The sequence below is a fragment of the Neltuma alba genome, unplaced genomic scaffold, assembly GCF_004799145.2.
Source record: "Neltuma alba isolate B1F8T4 unplaced genomic scaffold, ASM479914v2 tig00011775_pilon, whole genome shotgun sequence".
NCBI classification, from domain to species: domain Eukaryota; kingdom Viridiplantae; phylum Streptophyta; class Magnoliopsida; order Fabales; family Fabaceae; genus Neltuma; species Neltuma alba.
This window is the reverse complement of record NW_021636398.1, coordinates 108,560-127,363: the sequence shown is the minus strand read 5'-3', so window position 1 is coordinate 127,363 and position 18,804 is coordinate 108,560. Positions and strand designations below refer to the sequence as shown.

Sequence of the window (18,804 nt, the reverse complement as noted above, 5' to 3'; positions counted from 1 at the left end):
AGAGATCAAAATCTCAGAAGAGGAAGTGATACCTGATTTGATATTTTGCAAGTGTAGTTGAATGACAAAAGTACCCTTGTATCAAAAAGTTTATTAATAAGTTATTAATTACCAGTTTTAAACAGCAAATAACAAGAAATATACTAACAATAATAAGCTATTTATTAATAAGTTATGAATTGGTAATAACAAATGTTAAACAAACAATGACAAGAAATATACGAGCAATGACAAATTTGATTTTTTTTTTTTTACATTTTATTCATTTGGCTATATTTACAAAATACGAGATCAAGCACTACTTCTTCTTTTAAAATTGTGATGTCTTAAATATCTAAATTAGAATATTATAATTACCACAACTATCTAAACAAAAAAGCCAACGTAAAATCATCATCACAAGTTTGGGGAATTAAAGGATATGACAAAAAACTTCCAACCGCATAGTAGTAGAGTCACGGCTAAAAACCATGGTGGAGAGGTGTAACGTTGAAGTCAAGTTGCGCTCTATTATTTAGCACGATATTTTTTCATTTGCTCGCATTATTTGCAGGAGCAGATGTTCATTTAGCAAAGCTTTTTTTTTTAATTTAAATTTTTGAATCTAGTTTATTAGCCTGTGTCTTTGTCTTCCATGTAAACATTATATTTTCTTAATATTATTTTGCTTTTTAATTATAAAAAAAAAAGACATTGAAGTCAACTCCAAAGAAAAGAAAAACAAATATCGATTGAATAATGACCCGATTAAAAGGGGGGGAAACCTAAAAATACCACTTAAATTTTAAAACGATAAAAAGATCATGCTAATTATTCTCGTTATAAAAATACTCATCTGGTTTTTAATATAGGACCTGATTGTTAAGTTTATTTTGATTATAAATATAAGACTTATTTTTTATATTTATTAATTTTTTCTAAATTACTCATATGGATATTCTCTCAACCATAATCAAGTAGACAAGGTAGAGAGGATATTAAAGCAAAAAATTATGGTGTTTTAGAAAAATATGTTATATTTCTTATAATTAACTAACTTACTTAAATTTTTTAATCTAATCAAATTAGTTAAATAAATCTTATATTAAAGACCGGAGGAATATTATCTATCCTTATAAGGACTGAGATATCAGCATTTTTTTTTTTGGTTAGATTGAAATTCAAGTAGTATTTTTCGTTCCTTTTTCCAGAGTACAAGGCTAACTATAACTAAAGTACTTTATCCGGTCAAAAAAAAAAAAACTAAAGTACTTTAAAAATGACAGGTGTAGTGCTGGAAGACCCTTGCAACAGCCCTTTAGTACTTACCCCATGTACGTCACGAGCTCACCCTCATGAATGAAGGCCATGATCAAATATCAAAAATTGAACACACCCGAAATTTGCAAAGGATTCTATATTAAAGATTAAGAGGGAACAAAAAGCAGAACTCTGTCGCTTGACCAGGATGGTTAGAAAGGGTTGCCCGAGTTGATCAAAAAATCGCTTCCAGGTCTCGGTTTCAACATCTCACCCCGTCTCGACTTAGGAGCAACTCCGGATTAGTCGGTTATCTTCAGGTGCTGGATAACGGGGGAATTTAATTCAAAAAAAGATTAAGAAAAAAAATTATTATTAAAAAATGATTTAGAAAAATTTCTGGAAAGGACCCCGCAAAAAGAACCAAGCGAATAATTTCTAATTTTCTATTGCATCCCTTCACTTTTCATTATTTGATGCTTTCCAAAAATTTTTGAATAATTCTTTATTTAGGGACATAAAAAGAAAACATTTCTCATGTGTTTTGTGTCTGTTCCCTCCGCTTTTTCATTCCGTTTCATTTTCATTTATGAATTGCCTCAATCATGTCCTGTTCAATCACCTTCAATATTTTACGGCAAAAAGCAATGACACCAAAATAGCTTTATACTCCTCTGGTACTTAATATAAGACCTAATTATTAAATTGGTTTTTGTTCTAAATATAAGACATATTTCTCATATTTATCAATTTTTTCTAAATTACCCCTATGGATATTCCCTCAACCATAATCAAGTAGAAGAGGAAGAGGGGTATTAAGAAAGATGATTATGGTGTTTTAGAAAAAATGTGTCACTTTTCTTATAATTAACTAACTTACTTAACTTCCTTAATCTAATCAAATTAGTTAAATGGATCTTATATTAAAAACCAGAGGAGTATATATATATATATATATTTTTTTTTTCAAACTTAGAACTTACCAGATACAGATTTAAAAAGAAGATGATTTGAGACCATTTAAAAGAATACTCACAGTGGGAAACAATGAAACGTCTGTGTTTAATCTTGAAAAATAAATGCCATGAACCAAAATACTCTGTTGGAAATATAGTCATTTTTAATTTTGAAGAAACATATAATATATTGATAGGTGAAAATTCAATACAAAAACAAGAGAGACGCGTTAGATTTAGAAATGATATGGCAAAAAAATAAATTAAATACCTGTTCTGATTCTAAGTATAATGTCTCAATTTATTTTATTTTTTAAATATATAATTCTCCTCCAAGATTATTTTTATTAATTATATATATTAAAGGAAGTTTACATCAATTGGGTAATCTCAATTAAGCAGACGTTTTTTGCAAATATCACCCTATATGATGCCCATTTTCTGCCCATACAAGTTACTCAAATTTTGGTAGTAAAATAAAACTTTTTTTTTTTGTTTTCAAGTGGAAAATAGGGAGCAAAATCTTGTAGTTACTCGCAATAAGGTGACACTTTTACATTATGTTATAGTCCAATAATTTTTTGTGTTAAGTAGAAATAACAAAGATTTTACTTGTAATTTGTTATAAATACTATTAATGCATATAGTTTGTTTTAACTTCTATATAATAATTTTTTTTTGAATATCTGATAATATTCTATATTATTGAATTAATTGGTTGCTGGTTGCTTTAAATATAAGTAGTTATATATATGTTATATGTATTGCATACCTGCATCCTAAGAATGTTGAAAATTGTTACATTTTACTTATCATACTACTCCTTCTGTATCATAGCTACATAATTAAATTAGGTAAATTAAGAAAATCAAATTAATTATAATAAATATACCATGATTTTTTTAAAGGACTCTTGTATAATATTAGATTCTATATTAGTTTATATTAGTTAGGTAAATTAATTTGGAGCAAAATCATAAATATATAAAATGATGTGAATTGAGATTTTATATTCTTATATGTATAATCAAATTCAACCCTCAATTACCTTTTACATTCGAGGTCAAAGGTAATTAGAGATAAAAATAAACCAAACGGCCTGTGGTCTGACCTGTTTTAGAAAAGAAATAGGTTCATGCTTGTTTGAAGGCATATTTGGCTTAAAAGGTCAAGCTTAAACTCTTTTAAAAACCTGTTAAGCTTATCAGAAGTTCAGAACGGTTTGAGCTGTTATAAATTTATAATTATGATAATATAAGAAAATTAGTTAATGCTATTATTTTTAATGTGCTCTTTTAATTTATTTTTTTAATACATAGTTAATGCTTCCTTGAATTTTGAGGTTCAGATAATAAGTAAAGATAAAGATATAATTTAAAATAATAATTTATTTTTATTAGTATGTGTATTTTTTACTGTCTAGTTTGAACTTTTAAAAAATAGAGGTTTCTTGACAAGCTACAAACTTTTTAATAAGTTTCAAGCTAGGCCAAGTAAGTCTAAAAAATAAGCCTATTATTATTATAGGCCAGTTTCAAGTCGAGCTGCTGCAAAAGGCATGGCCTATTTCCAAATGCACCGGTTTCGGTGTTCTTTTTTTTTTTTTTTGTTGATACAAAAGAGGGAATACACCCGTACATTAACGAAACTAAGTAGAGAGGGGATAAGATCCCAGACAACCAGCGTTGCACAAGTCCCTCATGCGAGGCGGACAGTTATCAAAGAAAGAGGTTCTAGATCCCGTCTTTGTCCAGGGAATCTGCAACATGATTTTGAGCTCCAGACAAGTGTCTTAACTGTATTCGCCATTTGAACTGCATATTTTTGATCTGATAAATAACCAGACTGTAAGTTTCAGTCTTTTGATTGCTTTGAAGCATGTCCACCAGATTTTTGGAATCTGATTCAACTATTTCTGAACCCAATGTCCCAGGCTACTTGAAGACCGTTTAAAATGGCCCATTCTTCTGCTTCTACAGGGGAGCACCGACCAAGCATATGTGAAAAACCTATAATCCAAATCCCTTTATGGTACCAATAAGTATTAGTCCAAGTAGAAGGGATTTGGGTATCTTAAACATCATGTTCTGGGTTCGTTTCTTGGGGCGGTATGAATAAAAAAGACACTGTTGGGAGGAGTTCCCGTTACAGCGCCTAACAGTATCTCAAGAGATTAGTCTCTTACCATTTGGGTGGGAGGATACTCTGAACAACTTTTAAAAAAAAAAAAAACCTTTATGGTCTCTAATTACACCACCACAGCCAGCTTCTTTTGTAAGATTAGAAACCGCGCCGTCAACATTAAGCTTAAACCAGTCGACATGGGGGGGGGGGGGGGGGTTGCCAAGTATCCTGCTGTCTAATAATAGTAGAAGGAATATCTGGAGATGGCAAGTTGTTCACTTGAACAAAAGACTTCCAGCTATTGTGTATGACATAACAAGGCTGGGTTGGTTTCTGAAAATCAACCTCAAAAACTAACATATTCCTCCAAAATAAATTCCACTCAAACAAATCATTCATGCCCAGCTCCTTAGATAGATTGAGAGATATCCATTCACCCAAAGAGGACGAGAAGAACACAGAAAAGTACCTAGGCTTAACAAGCAGCTTCCATAGCCTTTCAGCATAAGGGCAATCCTGTAAAATACGAAGAGTGTCCTCAACACCTTCACCACAATACGAGAACATTGGTTTCCAGAGTTCAAAGGCGTCCAGCAATCTTTGTCAGGCCCAAAGCATGAGTAACATTGCGGCCCATTAAACAAATGGCCCGCCCAAATGGATCCTTCTCGTTATTTGCATCCTAAGCCCAAATTTCAATATTCTAGTAAATAAATGCCCGGCCACATCCCAAATAAAACGCCAGGCCATAATTGTGTCGATTGGATTCACACCGCAACTGTTAAGAAACTGCAAAACCACCCGCACATTGAGCCATCTGGTTGTCACGAGCCACCGACTTACAAAGTCAAGTTCCTCGTTCCGTCTTTTTTTATGAGGACTTTGAATAAAAATAGTTAAAGATAATATATAAATAGAAATTAAAAGTTGCTTTTCAAATAAGCGCTTGACTTTAGCGCTTCAAATAAGTTATTATTATTAATACTATGTGATATACTACCTTCGGTCCTTAATATAAGATCCTATTTGACTTTTATTTTGGTCCTAAATATAATACCCCAATCTACTTTGTCTTTCATATTTATGTATTTTTTCCAAGATAGTCCTTCTAATAATTGTAGTCATAGCCAATATAGTTTATTAGTAAGGATATTTTAGGAAAGTCAACACCTATTTATTACAAATAACTAATTTAACTTCTTTCCTTAATCTTCTCAAATTAGTCAACTGGGTCTTATAATTAAGACCGGAGGTAGTATGTGCTAACTTTAAGATAGTCTCTTCTGGACTCAAAGCTTGACTTTAAAACAACTTTTAATTTGAGTTATATGATTAAAGAAAAATAAGGAATAGAAAAGAATATTGATTTTAAATTAAGATGAACAAGAAAGTAAAGAGAATGTAAAAGTAAAAGATAATGAATAAGAAAAACCTTATTGATTAGATGAGCTTCCCAAGGATCAATATGCGGCTATCCTAGTCCAAACGTTAATAAGAGTTAATAAAGAAAAGAGTATTAAGTGAAAATATAAACCCCACATGAACATGTAGGTCATAACTATTTAATTAATATTTATAGTTAGAACTAATATGTAAATATCAACCAAATAATTATTTTTAGAACTACTTAGCACGTGAAATTTAATTCTGATTACAATTTGTTCATCAAAAAAAGAATATTCAAACAATATATTTTTTTAAAAGTAAGCTAGTGCTAAACTTAATTTATAACTACTCATGTAACCCTAAAAATAACATATTTGAATAACATGAAATAATTATGAGAGGAAAAAGGATTTAGAAATAAGCTCACAAATTATAATTGGAAAAGAAATTCACATTAATAATCAAAAGAATCACATATAAAAGTTTCAAAAACCTAAAACTAAGAAATCATAAAAACTTACATACAAAAGATTAAAAACTCTCATCGCAACTCATCCAGGTTAAAGCATGAGACTCAAGCTATAACATCTCTCCTCAAGAACAAGGAGACTAGCCACTCATAAAAATAAAAATAGAGAGAATTTGATGTCTTAGTAGATGCTTGTGGGAAGTGTAGAGAGTGAGTGAAGAAGATGTATCCTGCTTGTTGCCTTGGACCTCTTTTTATAGCCTGAGTTGATCCCCTCTTTGCGTCCTTATGGGATAAAGATTTAATCTATCTTTATGATCTTCATTTCATCTTGAACTCTTTATCTTTGAATGATTTAGCCTCCTTATACTTTCCTTGATTTTCCCATGACTATCTTCATACAATTCAAATAAATTCTAGGATAATCCATTTAAATATTACATATTTTGAATAAACTATCCTATACAAATAATCTAAGATAATCACCTAGGAAACTATTATTTTCATATATAAAATACAAGCACATGAATTAATACAACCATGACACCATAAAATAATCCCTAACTAATTCAAATTATAATCAAATACTTAAAAAGGAAGACTTGGAGAGAAAGTAAAGGGATTTAGTAGGAGTTTTGACTTATTCAAATATAAATTTGTGATGATAATTAATTTAAAAAAGATATTTTAGGATATTTTCTAACTAGATATCTTTGATTAGATATTAAAAATTCCTCCTTTAATTTAATTAATTTTATAATTCCAAAATTAACCTTCATTAATGAGGTAACACTTTGACTTGATGAGAAAGAAAACCTTGTGAAATCACCTTCCTAGCCTTCATTAATGGTGAGCCATGTTTTGAACAATAGAGCCATGAAAGAGATGCTATTTGGGCTTAAGTGAAGGAGTTAGGGCCCATTTGAGAGGCATAAGTGGTAAGTTAACTTATATAGGCCCTAATTATGTTGTAATTTACCCCAAATGCATCTTAAAGCCTAAAATCTATTGCTCTTCAACACCTACGTTTTTTTTCAATTCATTTGGGCTCCAAAGCCCCGCTAAACCCTAAATCCATTATCAGCTTCCAATGGTGTCTTAGGCTTAACTTAGATGAAAAGTTTTTAATTATCCTAAAACGCACAAAAATAGAAATACCTTCATGTGGATTAGTTTAACTAAGAAAACATAACAATTAGATTTATTTTAGCATTTATTTATATAATTCCTTGCTAGCTCAAATTATTGATAACTATTGCAATAAAGCCCTTAAATTATAATAAATTCCCCAATATATATATACAAATATATAATAAAATGGGGATATATCACCCTTATTTATGGGGAAAAAAAGAGTATAAGAAAGAGAATGAAAAAATATTATAATAAATATAATTATAAAAGAGAGATAGTGTGTAACGGAAAGAAATGATGGTTTAAGAAATGAGATAATATAGATATTGAGTATTCAAATAAGTAATTAATGGGGTAAAATAGAAAATTTGCTACAAAAATTTAATACAACTTGCAAATATTGTGTATATTTAGGAACAAGAGGGGATGGTAGTTGTTACTTATAAAAAGAGACAAGAGAGTACTAAACTGAAATTTAATAGTTGGCACAAAAAAAAAAACTGAAATTTAATGCTATAAAAAAATTGAACTCTAATATAAAATTGAGAGGTTAAAAACTACCTTATGTCCTTAATATAATATCTGTTAAGTATTAAATTTGATTCTTAATATACGATCTCAATCTACTTTGTTTCTCAAATTTGTAATTTATTCTCTAAAATATCCTTATTAATTATACAAATTGAGGGGTTTGCATCCAAAGGTAGTCATGATTAAAAATGATACTTTTAAAAAATCAACTCATATTTATTATAAATAACTAACTTAACTAATTTTTTTAATCTACTTAAATTAGTTAAGTAATTCTTGTCTTAATCCAAAGAAAATGTAAGTTATTTAGACGTTTAAAACCTAGCTTGATGAAGAACTTGCGAACTTTTTTTTACCGTAAAAAACTTAAGAAATTTATTGAGTAAAACAAGTGTTTTTATGTTAATATTTTAAAGAGTGAAAGTGCAAATATACTGATAAATTATACCAAATGTACATTGGCACCATAAACATATCTTGCGTGTAAAAATACACATGATGATTTCAAAAAGTTGCAAAAATGCCACGACCATTAATTATTGTAATGTTGACCATTTGTTTGACCGAAGGGGCTGACGTGGATGCTGACATGGCTTAGAGAGTGTGATAAAAAAAAAAAGTGAAGGTGCAAATATACCTATAGACTTTTGTCAAATGTGCACCTGACACCATATAGAAACCTAGGGTGCAAAAATATCTACTATCATTCCAAAGAACCCTAAGATGCTATAGTTGATTAATTCATTAAAACTGATTGTCTAACTCAAACTTTTGACCAAATAAAGTGACATGGACGTTAAGTTAGTGTTTCAATCTTCCTCCTTCAGGTGTAAGCCTCTCCTCTTCGCAAACTAGAGGAGACGTGACAAGAGCAACTAAGAGATAACAGCATTGCTCTTCTTAGAAAAAGAGAGACTTTAACAGATGAAATGAAAGAGTAAGTTTTGTGAAGAGTTTCAGCTTATTTCTCTTCAATGAAAGTGCAACAGTGAGGAGAGAACATCACTGGGATCGGAGGGAGACTGAAACGTGATCATTTGAAAGGAGGAACAAGTTGTACTTGAAGAGGGAGACTGAAACACTAGCTTACGGTCCTATCATCTTTTTTAGTCAAAAGCTTGAATTAAAAAGTCATCTTTGATGAATTCAACAATTGAAGCATTTTAGGGTTGTTTTCAAATGATTATAGGTATTTTTGCACTCAAGGTTTGTTTATGGTGTCAAGCGCACATTTGGGACAAGTTCATAGGTATATTTGCACTTTCACTCTTTTTTATCAAACCCTATAAGCCACATCAACATCCATGTCAGCGTCCACGTCAGTACATTCGGTCAAACAAACAGTCAATGTTATAGTAATTAACGATCGTGGTATTTTTGCAACTTTTTGAAATCATCATGGGCATTTTTGCATCTAAGGTTTGTTTATGGTGCCAGACACACATTTGCATAAGTTATAGATATATTTACACATTAATCCTATTTTAAAAATGTCTTGTAATTAAATCCTCTCACATTCAAGGTTTCTAGAATTTATTTTTTTAGGATAGAGGTTCTTGTAGTTTAAAACCTTCATTAGTTGAATCCTTTTGTCAATTTACAATCCTCCTGCTTTAGGTTCTCGTAGTCCTTTCCTTCCCCACAGTGACTGGGCACAAAATCCGCGATAATAGCAAGCTAGGTATAATTTCAGGTTAAGGAGGAGGGATAGACACCTAAACAATCTTTCAAATATAAATATGCATTGAAAGTTTAATACTCTTTTAATCCTTAGTATAAAACATATTTAACTAATTTGATTAAACTAAAAAAATTAGATAAATTAGTTAATTATAAGAAATATGACATGTTTTTTCTAAATCACCATAATCATTGTCCTTAATTCTTCCCTTCTTCTTTTATTTGATCATAATTGACGGAATATCAATAGGGGTACTTTAGAAAAAATTAATAAATATAAGAAATAGGTCTTATATTTGGGGCCAAATTCAACTCAACAACTAAGTCTTATATTAAAAATTAAAGGAGTATCTTAATAACTTGGTTCCTAACTCTTGAAAATATTAATGATTAATGCTATTGTTTTAATAGTAGGAGGCAAAATTACTAAATTTTTAGGTAAATTTGTACTCAAAATTTTTACGTGCCCAGTATTCCTAAATAAAAACCTCCAAACAAATTTTCACATTAACCCCATAAGTTTGCCAAAGATTTTTAGGCGTTGTGACGGTAGATTAGACAAATATAGAAAAGGAAAAGAAATGTCGCACACTAGAAATATGTATTTGTAGGTTTAATTAATGTGATGGGTCTAATGGATCTAATGATTTCAAAACTTGAGAAAACGTACAAAAACTGATTGGAGAGCACCAATCCAATTTTAGGGACATTTTTTTTTTTTCACTTTCAGAAGTTTTAAAATTCATTTGCAAGATTTTTTTTTTCCACTCTAGGTTTCTTCATTCTCAGTAGCTGAAAGGCTCCTTTTAAAATCCAAGATCTGCAACCAACCTTGCGCTGACAATCCTCAGAAATTGCCCAATGTCCCATGCTTCCGCTCTAGATATATTAAAATCACATATTGCTTTCAATTAATTGTTTTAAATAAAAATATATTACCTCCAGTTCTATATATAAGCTTTATTTTTGGAAATGGATGGCATTTATTGCTTTTTTTTATTATGTGTTTAGACTCTCTCATTAATATTATCCTCATATATTTTCTTTTATCATTTTTTTTTATCTATTGCATCTCATTTACTCTCTTAATAAATAGGAACAAATTTGGAAAAAAAATACATTTTGACCTATTTATATTTTTAACTAATTTTAATTGCTAGTTTGTTAAACGTGATTCGGTTATTTAAAGCTTATATATAAAGTTAGAGTATGTTGTCTTTTCTTTTATCACAACAGTATATACCAAACATACCCTTAAAGCCAGACAGGACTCTTACACCAAATTAAGATAATACTATAAAGAAAATTTGCCAAGAGAACATTTGTTTTTACTCATCATCAATCTAAGAGAATGTGACAGATTCTAGGAGTTGATAGAATCAAAATTATAGAATGAAAGTTTGCAGGTGATTACCATGTATATATGATGGAGTTAAAACCCAGAGGATTGGCAGGGTCATAGACAGGTAAATAACACCAGTCTGATTATTAGTATTCCTACTTCAATCCAAATTGGGTATCAAACATTTTCTCTATACAAAACTCATAATTAATAACAAAACAGCAAATTTTTGTGTATGTAATCCTGATGGAAAATTAACAGCTAAACCAAACAGCCCAGAATAAAACAGTTGTTTTCTTTGGTTCTAGTGGAGTGGAGAATTAAGGCCTTCTTGAGAAGACAGTGAATGGAGGGGTTGATGTCTCTTTGAAGGAAAAGAAGGCATCTTCCTGAAAGAAGGCCTCTTTTCAAGTGCCTGTAATGTTCTCTTGGCATGGAGTCTCTTAAATAATGGGGAAGCTCTCTCCTTGAACTTGAGAACAATGAAGAAAAGAATTCTGTAACCTATAAGAATGATATATAGAGCTCCCAAGTCCCACCACATGGAATGATTCAGTCCCATTCCCAACATGTGTGTTATAATATAATCACCCCTCAATTTTGGATCACCTAGTATCATAGGCTCAAACTCAAGCCCAAGCAAGTCATTCTTGTAGGCACCCTGCATTTCAAATCAATAATAGGTTAACAATTATTTGCACGGCAACTGACAAAAATTGCTATACAACTATCAACTACCTAAGAACTAAGAAGGAAGTGAAAAAGAAATCTCCGGGCATGAGAAATTCTGAGTTGCCATATAGTGCACATTCATGCAATGGCAGGATTTAATCTCTCCACAATCTGATATGTAGATCTCAGGTGTGAAGATTAAATCAGACATGGTACCTAAGAATTTCTCCTCCACTCAGCAGATTTGAAGCATTCTTGTTATTTGGTGGTCATGACTTGAGAAGGACATAAAACAATCATTAAAGAGGACTTAAAAGTTTTAGGGAAAAAAATCTCTCCTCAACTCAAATGATGACCATTTCTGAAAACAAGGGCTTGAATTAGTGTTTCATGATCGCCAAACAGGAGAAATTCATATTTGCTAGTAAATGATGTTCTTATACCTGTATTGCCCAGGCGCCGTAACTAAGATACGATATTGGATAGCGCCAAACTGGCTTTGGAAGATCATCCAGCAACCGGAAGAATCCAGAGGTCATCATCATGATTCCCTGCATAAACAACCAATAATGGGAAAAATAAGCTTGGCTGGGATATTTCTATTGAAATGGAATAGAGCTGGAGGGAGGAAAGCAAACTTATGAATGATAGGGCGATTGTCCTTACAATTATTCCAGCTCCAGTAATTATTCCCATGAGGAAATTAGGAACAAGTGAGGCTACGACCATCATGAGACTCTCAATCACAGTTATGCAACCAAAGATGTTGAGAGTGAAGAACAAAAAGTGAACAAAGCCAGGCCGGAATTTCACCATGTTATAAGTAATGGTGCCAGTAGTAAGAGCAATTGCAACCAAGAATGGGAAAGAAGATAGGAAATTGGACAAAATATATACTGCAACTCCATAATATCCATTAACTCTTTCCCGATAGAAAACCTGTTACAAAAGAAAAAGCAACAAAAGCATGGGAAGCATAAATAAAGATCCACCAATGTATCCATATATGGACACAATTAAAGAGTGATAATGGAAACAGAGCAATATTTACGGTGGCTCACCTTCATTTCTTCAATGAATGATGGGAAACCTCCAATTGACATAAATGTCATAAAACCTGATATAAATGCACCACATGCCCCACGAGCCAAGATTGAAGTGTAGCTATACCCAATATCAAAGTATATAGTTCCCACACATATAGATACTATGATATATATTATAATCCTTAACCAGTAGTAACCCACATCTCTACTCATGTTCACAAATGATCTCATCGTCAACGTTACAAGCTGTTTCCACCAACTAGCTTGACTGCCACTTTGTGTTTCAGTTTCTATTCCTTCCTGCAATATGTTAGCCATCAACATAATTAACATGTAATGATTGTGTCAGGTGCAGGGTCAAAAATGCTAGTCATCTTGCAAAAGAAGCTCAGAGATGCTCGCTGTTCTATCATGTTGTAAATGGAGTAAATTGCATAGGATAGAGTTACTCCCTCCGTCCCTTACTACAAGTCACTTTTAACAACTACACACAGGTTAGGGAGGATAGTTAAAAGTAGTTATTGTTCTTAAATTTTTAAGAAATTACCACTATCTTCCAAGATTGCCCATAGTTAAATTCACTGAGTTCTAACATCCGCTTGTTTAGGAGAGAAAATTAACAGACGATCTCCAATGCAAAAGGTGTTTGCTCCGGAAAAAATTTTAATGCTCTAATTTTGCAATGTGACTTGATTTAAGATCATGGTTTGGTACACATGACACAATGTACGAATGATTTCAATTCATCCAATGCAAATTGGCTAAGATTAATTTATTTGATAGTCCATGCCATGGGAGATTATTCTCAGATACTATCATGTTTATGATGGAAAGAAAAGTCGTCCAATGGTTTTCAACTTAACATTAGAAATAATACTTAAATATATAAAGAGCCAGGAAGAAATTCATACAATGTTGGATAGTTCTCGAGTCCTTTCTTTTGTCCTTCTGGCATAAACTGAACGCCTATATTTTTCAACTAGCGCAGCCTTAATCTCTGCTGTAGCCATGTTCATGAAAGGATCTGATGAATTTGGAATATCCTAAAACAAGTAGTTAAAACCCGAGAGTTAGTGTTTCCATTGACAAGAGAATAGAATAGAATACAATTAATGCTTAACTGAACAGAAAACTAATGGGGGTTGCCAGAAGTAAGGGGTACCTTGCACTAGAATTCTGAACTACATTAGAATGTAATTTCAAAAGTGACATGCGAATTTCGTGATATATTAAGTTGATTAATTTATTGATCCCATCTTGACCTTTGGGCTTCACTGTTTTTATAACCTCAATGTAAGATAAAGGAAGCAGTTTTATGGCATGCTGCAATATTCTTTTGCAATTATATCAATAAAGTCTCATCATCAAACTAGTACAACGACAATCATCAGCCATAACAATGAGTGTATGGTAGTCTCTGCTATTGCTGAGATCATGAGCCTTGTGACTACTTTTTCAAAGCTGTCAAATCACCGCTAGAATTATTTGCTTTCCAGCTTCAATAAGGTTAGCCATTCAAATCAGAGTTTCACAAGGAATGTAGCTAGGTTTTACAAGTCATCAACATTGATGGGTTTTGCTTTTGCACATTCAATTGAAAAATAAGTAGAACTTTCAAATATCTCTCCAAAAAAAAAGAAAGAAAGAAAGATGTAAGAGGGGAAAATACAATTATTCTTATACCAGAGAGTATGGTTGGAATTAATAATTATTACATACCCGAATTCTTTGAGATCCCTTCAAAGCGGCCGTTACAATGTCAAAGTCAGAATTGATGCAACGTAAGAAGTGATCAGAAGGGTTTCTTTTTCGTGGACATGGAAATCCTGCTTCTGCAAAGAACTGTTGAAACAATTGGATCATATACATTTTGATTAAAAGGCTTTCAATTCAAAATTTTAATCACTTGAGTAGAATCTTCTTCTCATGAATATGACCGTACATTAATTGACATTAAACAAGATAGAACATAGTGAGCACAAAAACACATCTCCAACTTCGAATATTTGCTTTGTAGACTACTCAATTTTAGATTTGAATGGGTTAGCAGTTTCTGGGCGCAATCCTACTAGCTACTTCAAGCATTTTACTTGCTAATTTATAGTCATTCTTTCCACGTAACATGTTTTTCATGAAAGAATCCACTCATGTATTAATAGGTATAGAAGTGTCAGCAGACAACAGTAGTGAACATGAATAGATAAACAAGAATAGAAAAAGGAAACCTAAAAAAATGCTCTTAAAATATTTTTCAGAGTTGAAGGGGCTAATCGTTCAAAAATAATAATGTTCAGGAGTCTATCTGCAAATATCCTAAAGTTGAAGTGAATTTTATGAGTGAATTGTGCAAAGCATACATAAACATAATTTTATGTGACTAGATAATTACCTGTCGAAATAATATTACTATACAAAGTGTCTTTTAGCAATATCAATCAACATCAATATCAAGTTAGACTATTCATAAACTAACTACTCAGAATAGGGAGAATTGCAATAAAGTCCCAAGGAAGAAACATATTAACTAAAAAGTTCGAACAACTAAGCAATCTATAACGACAAGTTGTAAAATAGAAATAACAACTTCTACCTTGTTATTGGGACTTTTTGGTTTTTTTTTTTTTTTTTGCTTGAGACATCATTGTAATTCTCCCTTATAGTATGACCTATTGCATTACGACATTAATTATTAAAAAAGGTGATGAAACTCATACCTCTACAGCCCTCTTTGCTTCTCCAAAATACACTGTTTCACCACCAGATAGTAAGAAAAGGTCATCAAAGAGAGCAAACACTTCACTACTTGGCTGGTGAATTGAAGAGATAACTGTCCGTCCATCACGAGCAACAGTTCTAAGAGTCTGAACAACAAAGAAAGCAGAGGCACTATCAAGGCCACTGGTGGGTTCATCAAGAAACAATAAGCGAGGCCTTGTGAGGATTTCAAGTGCAATACTAAGTCTTTTCTTCTCTCCTCCACTGATGCCTCTCAAATGCCAGTTACCAATCAACCTGTCTGCACAATCCTGGAGACCCATTTCAATTATTGTTCCATCAACAATCCCATTTACTTCTTCTTTGGTCATTGTTGTAGGGAGACGTAGATTTGCTGAATAGGATATGGTTTCCCTGACAGTGAGAGTTCCCAGCAAGACATCCTCTTGGGTTACATAAGCCTAAATGCAAAACAAGGGAGAAAAACAGGTAAGCAATGAGAAGGGATGGCAGTAAGATAACCATACTTGTAATTAAGAGATAGTATTATACATATAACCTGATATAAATAAATATTGTTGATGATTATAAGCTTTTAAGTTATATTCCTGTCATTTTAGTTTGAAGGATGCAGTAGACTGGATACAATTTGGATGGTCCTCATAAATTTAACAGCAAAGATGAAGTGAGAAAACAGCATTTTGGATTCCCAAAGATAGTGAGAATATCAATTTAGGACCCATTTAGAATGATTTATAATAAAATTTTTAATCATGTTTTACAGAGTATAAAATAAGTATGTAAGGGGAGTTTTATCTTGATTTGCGTGAAACATGCTTATAAATGCTTATGAAATCATTTCTTAGTCTGGATTAGAGTGGTCCATTAGGAATCAACAAGATACTAATCACAAGATACTTTTTTGGCCAAGATATCAAGTTACTAATCACAAGATACTTTGGCCAAGATATCAAGTTACTTACAACTTCACCATAATCTAGTCTTTTCTTCTTTCCATTGAGAAATATATTTCCAGTCATGACCACATTTTTTGAGAGTCTACCTGCAACATCATCAAGAAATGCAAAATTTAGATAATAATACTGCCAAAACATAGCTACAAAATAAAAATTATCTAGCCATTACCAAAACATAAAATAGGAAATAGACTCATATACAACCTTTATTTTTACGATTAAAATGAATATTTTAAAAAGATATCAAAAAAATACTCGCAGTAAATTAACTAGATCTATAGCTAGTGAAAAGATTTGCATTTTCTATAGTGAAAAATCAACTATCAATAATACATTCGAAAGAAAGACTAGAAAATGTTGGCCAAAAAAAGAAAAGGAAAGACTAAAAAATACATAATAAAAAAGCAAAGTAAAGTAAATCATATAACGAAATCTTGTTCTTTTATATTATATTCTAAGTGCTTGGCTGTATGATTATAAGGTATTTAATAATAGTTTAACCTATATGAATTAGGTATTTTATTAGGCATGATATCTTTCCATAGGAATTAGAGTATTTAATAAATGAGCGTGTTGAAAATTCATTAAGAAAGATAGAATAATTCTCAAAGTAAACCAAAAAAAAAAAAAGGCTCCCAACGTAGCAATAAAAGCCTATAAGGATGCTTTTGGAAAGTTAACAAAAGATCCACGAAAACTGTACCAGAGCTTGTTTCGAATACTAATTCAACATGAATTATTTGTTTAAACCAAAAGTAGAAACACATCGTTTTTTTTTTTTTTGGGGGGGGGGGGGGGGGGAAGGCAATATAATATAGAAAAGTAAGAAAACTATGCAGCTTTAATGGAATTCCCTAATCCATGCGAGGACAAGGATAATAATAATCCATATTCACCCAGAGTCCGAAATAACTGGAGAGAAAAGGCCGACCTAGACTTTCCCTAACAGGGACGAAACTATTCAATGAAGCTATCGCTTTTGGGTCACATGATCACACATCACATCCAATCTTGGAACATAAAAATCAATAGTAACCAAAAAGTAAACATCAACCAAGCAAATATAGAACCCCCAAACAAGATCCAATATGGAAAGATCCCTTTTCCATGTACTAAAAAGCTCAATCACACAATTGCGACATGACTCTCACTTTTTACCTCCCATGTGTTCCGTTTCAGGCCCAGATGAAAAAGTAAATTGTGACCTGACTCTCGCTTTTTACCATAAATAAATGAACAAATTGCAGACCACGTCATGCCGAAAACGAACCCCGTGAGAAGGGCATGACATCTGATCAAGTTATTGAGAAACTTGAAATTGAAATTCAAATGAAATTTGCCCTAAATCTGGTGATTTATTGCTTTCAAAATCCCCAAATCTGAAATCGAAAGCTCGTTGAGCTAGCTAACAAGCAGTAGTACAGAGAGTCGGTGGAAGATAACCTGCAAGTGAATCGAGCAAGGTAGATTTCCCAGAACCAGAAGGACCCATTATAGCCATGATTCTACCAGGCTCGGCGTAACCATTAAGGCCATTAAGCAGCCTCTTGGTCGGTCCCTTGCCGAAGTTGGGAAGCACCACCGTCAGATCCTCCCACACCAAACAACTTCCTCTGTCAAGTCCACCGTACACCGCCGCCGTGGACGCACTCCCATTGTATCTCCCGCCACCACTCGCATCCTCTATCTCCATTACAGTAATAAACTAATAACAGCTAGAAATAGAGTAACAAACTCCTCCTTCAGCTAGACAGATGAATAAGAGCGAACCAAGAGAAGAAACACTACAGGAAAGGAAAAAAAAAGGCATAAGGGGATGATAAAGACGGAGGAAAACACAGAAGAGCCATGGATTTTACTAACCAAAGTGATTGCTAACAAATACTGAACAACTGAACGAGACCATTAATGGCGGGAGGAATGAGAGGAAGGGAGTTAAGTAGTAAGAGCGTGAGAGAATTAGAGAGAGAGAGAGAGAGAAATTAATGGCGGGAGAGGATTGAAGGCAGATGAGGCAGATGTTGGTGGCAAGTGAGTGAAATTAATGCGATTGATAGGTGTGCCAATCCAATCCAATCCAATCCAAGGGCTTGATGATATGATCAGTTAGCTTAGCTCTTCCCTCGTCATGGCGCCATTATGAATCAGCGTTGCTTTCAGTTTGCCAGTTAACTGTTTTTCATATGCATTAAGCAATCGCGACGCCATTCATATAATACACCTACTTCCTTCCTTTTCATTTCTCTTAAAATCCAAAACTACCCCCCTTCACGGCTTCACTCATGTTCTGTTCTAGTTTCTATATATATATACTCCTCTTAAACAATTTAGAAAGGAGAGAAAAAAAATTTCCTAGTCACATCATCAAATTTTTAAAAAGACTGTAGTACTCCCTCTTGTATTTGTTATAAAAAGTTCGGAAGCTAATTTACACAGATCAAGAAATGACAGTTCTAAAAGTATAAAATTTTTCAAATCTACTCTTATACAAATTTCAAGGAGTTAGTAAAAAGTACAACCACGTCTACTTAAT

The 18,804-nt window shown here is 32.4% G+C and overlaps 1 protein-coding gene across 2 annotated transcripts; it reads right to left on the bottom strand.

The window, feature by feature from the left end:
• Positions 1–10,970: 10,970 nt before the first annotated feature.
• On the bottom strand, positions 10,971–18,179 carry LOC114717794 (ABC transporter G family member 12-like). 2 transcript variants are annotated; one of them, XM_028902987.1, is made up of 10 exons: positions 18,135–18,179; positions 17,715–18,055; positions 16,278–16,357; positions 15,294–15,755; positions 14,299–14,421; positions 13,491–13,622; positions 12,595–12,879; positions 12,200–12,472; positions 11,977–12,084; positions 11,166–11,522 (listed from the first exon to the last, which is right to left on the bottom strand). In XM_028902987.1, exons 2-10 carry the CDS (start codon positions 17,962–17,964, stop codon positions 11,166–11,168), a joined length of 2,070 nt encoding a protein of 689 aa, XP_028758820.1. In that variant the 5' UTR covers positions 17,965–18,055; positions 18,135–18,179. The 2 variants fall into 2 exon arrangements, with proteins under 2 accessions (XP_028758819.1, XP_028758820.1); XM_028902986.1 differs by having other exon boundaries at positions 10,971–11,522; positions 17,715–18,177.
• Between the last annotated feature and the right edge of the window lie 625 nt (positions 18,180–18,804).